The sequence below is a fragment of the Anabas testudineus genome, chromosome 1, assembly GCF_900324465.2.
Source record: "Anabas testudineus chromosome 1, fAnaTes1.2, whole genome shotgun sequence".
NCBI classification, from domain to species: Eukaryota; Metazoa; Chordata; class Actinopteri; order Anabantiformes; family Anabantidae; genus Anabas; species Anabas testudineus.
The window spans coordinates 9,399,836-9,413,131 of NC_046610.1; the positions used below are offsets into that span (position 1 = coordinate 9,399,836).

General features: G+C 36.4%; 1 protein-coding gene across 6 annotated transcripts in view; it reads left to right on the forward strand.

Annotated features, from left to right (window-relative positions):
- The window catches only part of inpp4b (inositol polyphosphate-4-phosphatase type II B), a 124,981-nt gene that overhangs the window by 108,748 nt on the left and 2,937 nt on the right, over positions 1–13,296 (forward strand). For 4 of the 6 annotated variants that reach the window (XM_026359899.1, XM_026359900.1, XM_026359902.1 and 1 more), the window contains 6 exons: positions 553–679; positions 3,072–3,212; positions 3,723–3,820; positions 4,162–4,274; positions 5,115–5,269; positions 9,701–11,728. In XM_026359899.1, coding sequence (XP_026215684.1) covers positions 553–679; positions 3,072–3,212; positions 3,723–3,820; positions 4,162–4,274; positions 5,115–5,269; positions 9,701–9,875 — 809 coding nt within the window. In that variant the 3' untranslated portion in view covers positions 9,876–11,728. Of the gene's footprint in view, positions 1–552; positions 680–3,071; positions 3,213–3,722; positions 3,821–4,161; positions 4,275–5,114; positions 5,270–9,700; positions 11,730–13,296 lie in introns of those variants that run through there. The other 2 variants (XM_026359897.1, XM_026359898.1) reach the window with 2 other exon arrangements.

Genomic DNA, 13,296 nt, shown 5'->3' on the forward strand with positions numbered 1-13,296 from the left:
GGTTTAGATGAGTGATCAGGCTGTAACATATCACAGCATGTAGTAAGGTGGTGAGTCACTGCATTTGTTTTTGGCATAACACAGGCATTGTGGGCACTTTTGTCTCTTTATACTTTGCACAACATGTTCCAGGTGAAAGTTAAGCACAGTGTCTTGTAAGGATGGATGTGTATCAGATCAGTACAGAGACTAGAGAGAGTGAATTAAATGGCAGGGCCTTGTAAGATAAGACTGCACCTACTCTTGAAGCCTGCACTATGACCAATGTTCTCATTCCTGCTGGTCTACCAAAGCTCATGGTGCAGCTCCTAAAGAATTTCAGTGGATTGGTCAGAGGCAAGGAGCTTTCTGGCAATTCAGAGATAAGCACAGCTCGTGTTCTTTTATGATCCATGTCAAATAATACATGTACAACATCAAATGGGATTATAATCTTTAAGTTAACAACATTTGAATTTGAGCTGGATTCACCTTGTTTTGATTAATTAAAAATAAACAGTGGGCAAGGATATAGTAGATCACTACTAACCTTGTTTTGTCAAACTGTTTAAGGTGAAGAGATTGGGATGCTGGAGGATATGGAGACTGGAATCTCAGACCTGCAGAGAGTTATGTTCAAGATCACAGAGGCCAAGACAGATGACCTCGGTGACCTCCAGCCTTTAGTGTGTGGCCGACGGTGAGATATGATCCCGTTCCGCTTTTTTCTATGCTTTAACTAAACATGTTCTGTCTGTCTCTTTCCATGACTAACATAACTTAAATCAAGATTTATTCATCAAAAAACTGTTGAGTCCTACAAACTGCTGTAGATTTAGCGTAGTAGCTGTTACATGCATTAAAAGGAGCATATATAGAGTATAGTATAGATGCAGTCTATTTTCAATAAGTTGCTATCACAAGTCCCTTGATGGACATTAAAATTACAAGCAGTCAATGAAATTGACATTTTGTATTAAGGCTTTGAAGACGTTATTAACATTATTCTAAATGTTCTTTATATCCTTTATAATTTGCATATAATATATTAGAAAACGCCAGACATTTAACTGCAGTTTCCCAGGACGCTCCTATCAAAGGGACATGTAGTGTAATTTGGTGCTAATTACAGGCCGTGTTCAAATTAGTTTTCTTTTGAACTGTTTGTGTCTTGTTACAAAATGCTCACTGAGCCCTCCTTTCCGTATTTGAATATTTTCCCACACTATGAGAGAGAGCAGATAAGTTGAGGTGAGCCTTGTCTGACTACACGGAAACACACAAGAATATTTAAGAAATGCTACTCATAACATGCTCATACACTTTGTGTACTGAGACACAAAGATAGAGTAAGGATTCAAATCATTCATCCATTCATTATGACACATAAATACAAAATACTACCTCAATAAATACTTGTATCGCCAAAGATACAAAGTACTCTTTATGCAGAATGGCTCATTTCACATTCATACATACATTATTGGTTTAGAATTATTAATGTACATCACCTAAATGTTAACGGAGACTGTTTTGATGAGTATAGGCTTTTAATCTGAATATTATTATTTGAATAACTTTACATACTGATGGATAGCTTGGGAGAATCAAAGCCTTAATGTTAAACTGTAATTTTTATTACTGATTGTAATCCAAAGTAGAATAAAAGTACACAATTTACTTGTGAAATTTAGTAAAGTAAAAGTATGAAGTAGCAAAAAAATGAAAATACTCAAAGTAGAAATGCCTCCAAAAAGTATTTGAGTAAATGTACTTGATTACATCGCCACCTCATGAGCATCATCGTGATGACCTTATTTATATTCAAACACACATTTTAGGGGATCACCAATAATGGAAGACATGACTGAGCAGTTGCATATACAGGTGTGGCCCGTTTCCTTGTTACATTCATGACTAATCAGACAGATAAAAGACCTGGAGGTGATTCTCTGTGTTACATTTGGTAGTAGTTCACTGCAACTCTCAACATGGAGTTCAAACACGAACATCAAAGACAACTAAAGTGTATGACTTGGGAAAAAAAAACCTTTTCACAACATTGAGACAACAATGTGCAAACATTGGTAACGCTCAAGAACAAAAAGGACAAATTAGACTTTGCCAGAAAAAAAAAAGCCTGATTTCGATTTGGAATAGGTTTTTCTGGACTGATGAAAAGATTAAGAAAAGATTAACTTGTACCAGAATGATGAAAAGATGAAGAAGGAGCTCATGATGCAAAGAATACCGCATTACATGGTAGAGGTAGTGTTATGGCACTGAAGGCAGCATCTCTACATAGGAAACTCATTTGTTCATGGGTTCTAGACTTCAGGCAGCATTAACTTCATCCCAGTATTCAAGACAGTCCTTATGTTTGTAATGATGTCAGTTTGTTCTATTATATATGAGCTCCAAAAAGTTGTGTATGTGTGAAAATGGCTGTAATTCCTGAGTGGTTAATAATAATAATACCAGACTCAATTCAAACTCCTTGAATTAATGTAAACTTTTGACTTTGCTCACATCTTGACTGTTTCATTTCACAGTCAACGTGGTGGTGTACAGAGCACAAATACCCAAAAAAGTGTTATTCCATTATTTTATCTGAACAGATATGCAAGTCAGTGTGATTCTGCAACAGCAAATTATATCCAAGCTTGGGACTTGTGGCACTGTGGTTTGTTTTATTTGTGCCAGTCAAAGCCCCAAGTTGTCTCAGGGCTATTATGAAAAAATTATAATAAATAAAAGTACGGCTGTGGCGTACGGCCATGAGGAACTGGCTTTTGAGTCTTGTTGAGTTCACGTTTTACATGTTTGAACTGGTTAACTTGTGCCTTATACTAACTGTGATAAGATATGTTCCTGTTCCTCCAGCTACCTATGCATCAGTCTGTCAATATATTTCACGCTCTCTTTCTCTCATGCACTTTTCCTTGTATAGCTTGCCGTGGCCTGTTTTAGGTGTCACATTGTACGACTTCCCAAACAGATCAAATTCTACAATGTTTGCAAAGAATATTGAGTTTCTGTAAAATCTGTCTTTTACCGTTCACTTAGTTTTCCTCTTTTTTCTTTGCATTCAGAGACCACTTTACTGTAGAAGTGCCATTACCACGACTATTTTTCCAGAACTTACCAGAGGAGATCAAGGAGGGCAAGCCTCTACGAGTATTCCCAGTGTTGTTTAACGTGGGAATTAATGAACAACAAACAATAGCAGAGAGGTACTCTTTGTTCTCTGTAAAAAAAAATCCAATGTGTGCACATAAGGGCAGCCACTTATGTAAAAACATTAACCAAGAATTTGTGATACAAGGTAACTGAAAATAATAAATAACTAGCATTGTCTATAGTTTGTTCTTTGAACTGTCATTATTTCATAATCCTTCACTGTATTGTCAAGTATTTGAACACCTAATGGCTAAGCATTGTGTAATATGTGGCTTTGGGATCTCTTGAACATAAATATTACCCCATTTTCTTTAGTTTATTTGTATTTTGTAACTTTAAGAATGTTTTTATTCTTTTGTTTTTATTCATTGAAGCACATTTGGTTTTCTGGTATATGGCAAGTGCTGCATTAATATATCTGCGTTGCCTTGCCTGGCCAAATAAATCCTTTTTCCTTTATGTATTTATTTTTTGATGTAGTATTTACTGTTCAGTTAACAGTGTTAACAGTGTTAAAAACAGACGAACACTAACTGCCCTTATTTTCTCTGTGCTACTTGCAGGTTTGGAGATATATCTCTACAGGAAAGAATAAACCAGAAGAATTTTGAGATATTAGAAGCTTATTACAAATCATTAAGTGAAAAGGTGCCACTAGAATGTAAGGCCACATATTTTTTAATTTCTTTCTCTTAAGCTTTTAAATCTTTGACAGTTGCTGCAAACTTTTTTTTCAAGGTCCTGAAAAATAAAGGCTTTTGATTTTGGTGTTGCGGAAAAACACATCTAATTTGTATTCAAGATTCAAGATTCAAAATAATTTATTAATCCCAGAGGGAAATTGTTTTGCCTTGTTACAATTGCTCACAGAAAATTAATGAAATGGAGTTTTATTATCACATTAGAACTGCATCCCTGTCTAAGCCTGTTAAAACATGTGCTTTCACCAGTACAACACAGGAAACATGCCTAGTCACTGTGTTTCATGTTTTCTACAAACAGGTCTACCGTGTTTTCAGACACAGACTGACATAAAGGAATTACTTGAAACCCTGGGCCAGAATGTAATCACAAAGAAGAGAAAGAATGTGGAGATACTATGGATTGCGGGAACGGTAAACAGTGTTTAATTGTAACTGTCTGCAGTTGTCAAGGAAGAACTGTGTTTGTAATGGTTCTCTCTTGCATAACTCTTATCTGTAGAGACTTTTGACATATTTATGTTTTACATGGGCTTTAATGGAAGCACTGAACTGAACAGTTAAGTAACTGCCTGAGCATGATTGATTGACTTTGGAAGTTGATACCTTTACCTCAGATGTTCAGTATCTGCCAAGGAACTGTTATATATCTTTTTACAGTATACATGTTTGTATGTTTTGTGTGTTGGGGAGTAGTGAACTACATTTAATTTAACCACATTTTGCAATAGCTTTCTGGTAGCTCAGCTACATTCATATTTGTACTGTGATTCAGGTGGTTAAAGTTTTTAATTTTTTGTGTATTTAATTACTGAAACTACAGAAAGAGATGGGTTTGTTTTGTGTAGGACCAATTCTGCAGCAATGTGGATTTTCTGTAACTTCTTCTGTTATATATTTTGCCATAAATTAACATCTCCTGTAGTAACCAAACTAGATTTCTCTCTGAGGTGACTTCACTGTAGTGCAGCATAAAGTAATTGATAGCTTACAAAGCTACGCCTTCAAAGAAGCTTCTCCACCTCTGTCAGAGTTGAAGGACAGATGATGTGTAGATGAAGATGTACATTTGAATTATTACATGTGTAATATATTATTGATATATAATTCATCTTTTTACTAGATGATACACTAATTTGAAGTTTCTTTGCATAAACAAAGCAGTGTGTGCCTTAAGATGAATCAAGACTTACCTGTTTGCATTAATGATGCACTTATACATTGCATTTGGGTTTTGTCTATGCTTCCGTCCAGATCTGCCGAAGGTTAAATGGCATCAGGTTCACCAGCTGTAAAAGTGCCAAAGATCGGACATCCATGTCTGTCACATTAGAGCAGTGTGCCCTCCTACGTGATGAACACCAGCTCAACAAGGATTTCTTCATCCGTGCTCTGGACTGTATGCGGAGGTAGGTCCGAAATAAAAGTGTAAAACTGGAATGGGTGCAAGTCATTGTTAAATCCAAATCCCAGTGATGCTGAATTCAGGGTCAGTTCATTCAGATTACAGACAGAAAGTTTTCTTCTACGACCTGTTGATATTCAGTCAGGTTCAGTCATGTACTTTTATTTCTGTTTGTCAGGGTTCACTGGGTTCGCAGTTATGTACATACAATATATATACAGTTTATATATATATATATATAAACAGATATATTATATTATATTTATATATATATATATATAAACAGTATATATTCCCCATATGATGAACATTATCTCAGTGAACACCTAAAATTGAAATCTTACCTATTTCCTTGACAACTGAGGAAAAATCTGTGACAGAAAGCTTACGAAACGGTAAAGAGTGGATATCAGGAACAGATAATTGACGGTAATTTTTCTCGTTCAGAAAGAGTAAATGGGATTTTAGCAAAACAGTTCTTCAAATTCTTTTTTTGTCTTTTGTCAACCACTGCAGCAGCACTACTAAAGTGGTAAATCAAAAACAAAATTTGGAAATATACAGTATACTATTTGTTTTGTTACTTCAGTGAACTGACCCTTTAACCAGTAATACTAAGCTTTATTATAAGACATTATCACCCACATGATCTGGTTAAAGCAATAACTTGCACCCACAATGTGTCTGTTAGCAAAAGCTGACACTGTGCATTGCACACATGAAAGATATTTTGTCATCACTTTCCCGTCCCAGCTTATCACCATCAAATGTTTCAGTATAAACAGCATCATGCGCTCCCTCCACCATCAACACCTTCCTTCACACATTCAGAGGCAACCATGCATGTTCCTATCAGTGCTGCAGGCACGCTCCGGCCTTTAATCTTTGTGTTTGCCAGCAGGGTAAACATCTATATCTGCATCTGTCTAAATGTGATAAGATCTAGCTTATGAACTTTTTTATAAGTCCTCTGGTGAAGTGCACATGTGAAATGCCTCTGGTAGTGACCTGTAAAGACCAGATGATGGCAGGTGAGCTAGATAAGGTCAAGAGTTCGTGTCACAAAGACTCTAACGCAGTCAGTGTATACAGCATAAATAAGTCATAAAGACCAGAAGAAAATTATAATAATACATTCAACAAAAAATCAAATAAGATAATCACAGTATCAGACAGTTTTTGTCTTTTACTACCCACTGCTCTGCCTGCAGGATCCTCACACTGTTTAGCACCATGTTTAGTAACATGCATGTGAATTTGCGATGTATATGTATTAATACTCTAGTCTAATCTTTCTTCTTGTAGTTTGTTTAAAAAAAAAAAAAACTGACTTACCGGCATGGCGTTACTCTGTAGTTTCTCTGTGTTATTGTAGTACCTCCCAGTATGTAGTTATATTGAAGAATATTTGCTATGCAATGCAAAATGTAACAGCAAGTTTCACAAACTAGTCAATGTTGTTAAAAGCTCCGAGGATTATTCTCCTATACAGCACTAAGCATAAACGTTTGTAGAAGATTCATGTGAATATACACTTCCCGTCCAAAAGTCACACACTCTAATTTTCCGTTGGACCATCTTTAGCTTTGATTACAGCACGAATTCCCTCTGGCATCGTTTTAATAAGCTTCTGCAATGTCACAACATTTATTCTTGTCCAGAATTGTATTCGTTTTTCATCAAGATCTTGTATTGATGATGGGAGAGTTGGACCACTGCACAAAGTCTTCTCCAGCACATCCCAATGAAGTTAAGGTCTAGACTCTGTGGTGGCCAATCCATGTATGACAATAATGTGTCATGCTCCCTGCACCACTCTTTAACAATTTGAGCCTGATGAATCCTGACATTGTCATCTTGCCCGTGACGTCAGGGAAGAAAAAATCCATTAAACATAGCTGTGCTGTTGTTTTTTTTTATGATTTGTTTTCTTTAAACTTTTAAATGATCACAGATCATTCAAGATTTTTTTCCAACCACATTTCTTCCTCAAAGATGAAGAAATCATCCTTTCCTCCAGTTTTTAATAATGTGTTGACAGTTGCTAACCCAGTTTTAGCAGTTTCATAAGTCTCCTTAGATGTTTTCTTTGCTTAATTTGACTCTTCTGCATTCTGAAACATCTTTTCCACAACCACGGGATGTGTCATCCATGCAGTAATTATCCAATGGAAGGTTCTTACCTATTTGCCAGATTGACTTTTTTTTTTTTTTTTTGGACGGGCAGTGTATACGGTTATGACACATCAACATTTTTGTCACACATCCACATGTTAACATGAATTCTTACACTGAATTAAAATCTGTTTAAATTAGTACAGTAAACAAACACATTCACTTCTAAAGGCTGTAAATTAGCTTTTAAAAACAAGAAAGCAACATTTATTTAATGTTGGGATGAGGTGAAAATGTAATAGAAACTCCATATACGTAGCTTCATGTTTTCTAGATTTTATTTATTTTAGGATTTAATAAAAACTCAATCAGTAATAAAAACAGAATGGTATAAAGCTGTAAGGTGACAGGGACAGAAGAACTTGAACCAGCATCATGACTGTGCAGAGGTGTATGCTCAAATATGACACTGGTGCTGTTTTTATGTAATTACCTTAATAAACTGTATAGTTGATTTCCTAAAACCGGTTAGTCAGTGACACAGCAATAATTTTGTGAAACAATACCATGATAATGTTGGTTAAGATTCTCAGTCGCCCAGGTGAAGTTATCTGGAAGTTGAGTCATGGCAACTGGACTTCCTTTAGTTAGGTTGAAATGTTTCACTGTTCATTCAAGTAGCTTCTTCAGTCTGAAGATAGTTGGTCGGAGCCCACAACTTTGTACTCCAGGTTTGGATTCACTCCAGAATAGAGTGAAATAGAAGACGGTTGTCTTAGGTCGTGTCTTCACCACGATCTAAGACACAACCTGTCTTCTATTTATCAGGCCCAATTCATACCTACACCAGGTTGGACACACCTAACGGCCCATTTTAGGTGTTAAGAGGGGTTGGCAGAGGTGTGACTATTACATCCTTCACATTCTCCCCTTCCATTGTTTCACCTAATGAGCTTATTCAGTGGAACCAAACCTAGAGCACAAATTTGTGGGCTCCAAACAACTATCTTCAGACTGAAGAAGCTACTTGAATGAGTAGCAAAACGTTTCAACCTAACAAGAAGGAAGTCCACCTGCCATAACTCACCTTCCAGATACCATGATAATAGAAAGATATTTATTTGCTTCAGTTTGAATGAGTGCAAAGTCATCATTTCCATCTAGAGCAGCTTCAGCAACTGTTTATCAACAGTAACTGTTCTTGTTGTAGTCAAAACGGGGAAAATTCATATTATATAAAAGTCTGTCAATAGATATGATAAAATGCTGTTTGTTTAAAATGAATAGAGGCAACTTCAGAGTTCGTGGTTAGGCAGGCTGGACTAGTTGACTCCATTGTTATACTGTAGTTGTGTTTATTCATCCAGTATGATATAAATTGCTGGTAGCACAGTTGTGTTTTATGGCATGCAGTTCTCATTTACATAACCTGCTGTTCTGAACCTGCAACAGTTTCCTAGCCAGTCTATTTGTCTTGTTAGTCGAGTCATCAGGTATGTCGTGTATGCTGTTTCTCAACTAAAACCTCCAGACATGTGCTTGTCTTTTACTAGTTTCATTATCCATACAGGCGGAAGAGCTCGTTTCTTGTAACATTATTAATTACTGATCTGACCCTTTAGTCTGAGGTCAGGTTAGAAAATATATTAATGTAATTTTTTCACCCGGCGCTTGTATTGTTAATCGAACAATTTGTGTTGTCGACAGAATATGAACTAAGGTTTCTACTAGTGTAGTTAATGAACTAATAAATAGTCATCCAATAGTGCTTCAAATGTGTGATAAGGATGTTTTCAGTGCTGCCAACTGTGAATCAGGTCAGAACATAGTGAATAATTACAAATGAAAAATGAAATCAGTGCTGTTTTACAAATATGTGTTACACCCCACATAAAAAAACAACCTCTACCGTAACGTAATCCTTTCACTCTAGACTTTAGTGAATGAACCGTCTATCAGCTGGAATAAATGTAAACCTTTTCTTTTACATTTCCAATCAAACTGCATGTTTCTCCCTCCATCTTCTGCTAAGCAAGTCATTTCATTACATGTGCTTCAAGCGCAGCTTTTCATGAGCCTGTTTCTCACTGCCCTGCTCCGTCCATCCCTGCCTGCTTGTCTGTGGCTGTGGCTTTTTGAAGCAAAGTCTGTTCTAATAGCTCTTTGTCTAAGTGGGCCTTCTGATAGCAGCCTCAACAGGCTCTCAAGTGATCAATCTGTGGTTGAAGTCCCACTTAGACAGCATATATACTGTACTAACACCACAGCGTTTTGATCTGTTTCTGTTCATTCTGTTTCACTCTGATGGGCGCCCCTGCAGTCGGCTGACCCAGGGAGAGATTGGGCAGTGGGAAGACCCTGAGGCTGGCGCCGTGACAGACAACAAACCAGCGTCACGACACTTTTACCCCATTGCCCTGCTGCTTGTTAGCTCTCACTTACTGGTCGTGTGGCTGATTTTAAGTCTTGTTTTTCTGCTTGCAAAATATCAATAAATTGCTGACAAGGCCATCTTTACTCACTCCTTTCTTCTGTGTTTGCTGGTTACTCTTCTCCAACGGGTGGTGGTGCGATTTAACTGACTTTCTCATGTTAGGGTAATTGCACGCAAATGGAAGTGGTTTAATATTGACCTTAAGCTATAGGGTGTTAATCCCTGTGTCACAAAAAAATGGGGAAATTTTACCTTAATTAGATGGTATTAAGGAACATAACTGCGACGTTTGGCTGCACATCAGTACATTTTGTCCACTAATTGGCACTTACAGTAGCAGAATGGTGGGTGTATATAGGAGTGACTTAAAATAAACTCCCATATTCAACATAATGAAATCAACCCAGCTGAGTGGTTCAGTGATGGTTTAATGGGTTTTGATAATAGCTTTATGGCAAAGAGGAATAGAAAAACACAATTTGAATACACAGATATTACACATTATTTGTATAACTCCTGTGTTGCTTTAAGTGTTTTCATCTGTTGTTGAAAAATATATTTACAGTATCTGAGTACAGAAAATTGTCAGCCTTATCTGTAACATTATCTACTAGAGGAAGTGTATGTTAAAATGATGAGTCCAGTTTTTGCAGAGGATCATATTTCTCAAACATAATAGACATGCACATGTTCATCTGTGGGAGTTAAACTTGGCCTTTTAATCTCTTTCTCCACTACAGCTGACATGTAAATACATTACATTGCTGTGTTCTCAGTGTGCCTAAAACTATTTTTTATTGTCAGCTGAAGACATAGTGAACCACTTTCAGTGCTTTACATACAAAATCTTGTTCTTTTATTTATTCATTTAATTCTGCCTCTAACATAACTTCTAAGTCATAAACATTTGACTTTTAACAAAAAATATGCAAATGGAAAAAAACAAAAAAAATGTGTGAGCACTGTGACAAAACATAAAAAATATTTGAAATGTTTAAAACATATTTAGCAAAAACTAAATAAATATTTGTAGGGTCACTAAACACTGAACATGGTAGTATATATTAAAATGTTTAAACTGTTTGCTAAATAATTAATGACTGGTGAATTTCCACAAATTGTATGTCACTGTGAAACGTTTTCAGTTTTTCAATATTTACAGTGCATGTCTTCGTGCTACAAATTACATAATGTAAGTATAAGTATTAAGTTTTTTTCTCCAGAGTTTTTAGTGAAATATATTTAGTCAAATCTCTAAAAATATGTTTATTATATGCAAGTTTACTTAAGCTGCAGTGCATCAAGGTCTGTCCATGCCACTGTAGATTTAATAATACAGATTCTAGTTAAAGAACCAACAGTGAATTGCATCTACACATCATATAATTTGTGAATTTAGAACCAAAACCTGACCTTGGCTTATTCATCTGTGGCTTAAAGCTTCACCAACCAGAAGGTGTCAACAAAAACATAATGATTGTCAAGAGCCTTTTTTTTAATGAGAAAGAAACATGACATCTCTCTATTGCCCTGGCAAATGAACTAAAATCAGGTTTGGTCTGGATTCCCAGACACCATAGTAAGTAAACACAATATATTGTTTCTTTTAGTCTTTTTGTTGAATTTAGTAACAACAATATACAGTACACAATCTTCGACATATATTAGAACCATAGATAGAATAACACAGTGTAGCTTATGCTCAAAAATGCTTTGCTCCTGACACTGCGTTTTTTTTTTTTTTTTTTTTTTTTTTAAATTGCTATTTATGTAACATCTGGGCATGAACAATGGGAAAACACAAACTTACATGTTGGTTTCAGATTTAGTCAGAGGTTCTGACATTTCCACTAAGACTTTCAATCATTAACCAAACGTTTATGATGTGGCTCTCAAACATACAGTGGCAAGAAAAACTTTGTGAACCTTTTGGAATTTCATGGTTTTCTGCATTAATTTGTCATACAGCTAACTCACAACAATAGAAAAACACAGTCTGCTTAAAATAATAGTACACAAACTATATGTTTTCATGTTTTTAATGAACATAACATGTAAACATTCACAGTGCAGGGTGGAAAAAATATGTGAACCTTTGGACTTAATAACTGGTTGACCCTTCTTTGGCAGCAATAACCTCAACCAAACGTTTCCTGTAGTTGCAGATCAGACCTGCACAACGATCTGGAGTAATTTTGGACCACTCCTCTTCACAAAACTTTTACAGTGTAGAAATATTCTTGGGATGTCCGGTGTCCAGGCCCTGAGGCAGCAAAGCAACCCCAAACCATGATACTTCCTCCGCCATGTTTTACAGTGGAGTTGATGTTGGTGTGCTGTGCCTTTTTTTTCTCCACACATAGTGTTGTGTGTTTTTTTCAACTCAATTTTGGTTTCATCTGTCCACAGAATATTTTGCCAGTAGTGCTGTGGAACATCCATCCAGGTGCTCTTTTGCAAACTTCAAACGTGCTGCAATATTTTTTTTGGACAGCAATGGCTTCCTCCTTGGTGTCCTCCCACGTACTCCATTTGATGTTTTCCATATTGTAGATGTGTCAACAAAAGTGTTAGCATGTGCCAGAGATTTCTGTAAGTCTTTAGCTGACACTCAAAATTCCTTCTTTACCTCATTCAGCATTCTTGCAGTCATCTCTACAGGGACCACACCTAGGAAGAGTAGCAACAGTGCTGAACTTTCTCCATTTGTAGACAGCCTGTCTTACTGTGGACACATGATCATCAAGGCTTTTGGAGATACTTTTGTAACCCTTTCCAGCATCATGCAAGTCAGCAATTCTTGATTGTAGGTCTTCTGAGCTCTTTTCTGCGAGGCATGGTTCACATCAGGCAGTGCTTCTTGAAACCAGTTAACCCAAAACTGGTGTGTGTTTTTAAAGGACAGGACACATCCAATGTCATCACACTGATTGGACTCAAGATTGGCTCACTCCTGGCTCCAATTAGCGCTTGGAGAAGTCATTAGGCTAGGGGTTCACATACTTTTTCCACCCTGCACTGTGAATGTTTAATAAAAACGTGAAAACATATAATGTTTGTGTACTATTATTTTAAGCAGACAGTGTTTCTCTATTGTTGTGACTTAGATGAAGATCAGATCACATTTTATGACAAATTAATGCAGAAAACCATGAAATTCCAAAAGGTTCACAAAGTTTTTCTTGCCACTGTTGGTGTGTTGGGTTCTGAATGAGAAAAAATCTGTTTCAGTGTGTTCACTGTGCCTTAATGCAGTGAAGCATTACATTTCGATTTGATGGCCCGGGGACAAAGGGTAATGAGTCACCTTGTGTTGAAGGTATTCTGTTTGACTCCAGTGCACAGAAATTCCTACTCACAGCATAATAGTCTTCATATTTTGTTATTAATGAAATTAAAACCCCCTTTTATGAAAAAGACCTGACCAAGATATACACAACAAATAAAACATGATAACATCAGCCAGATTAAAACATCAAGCT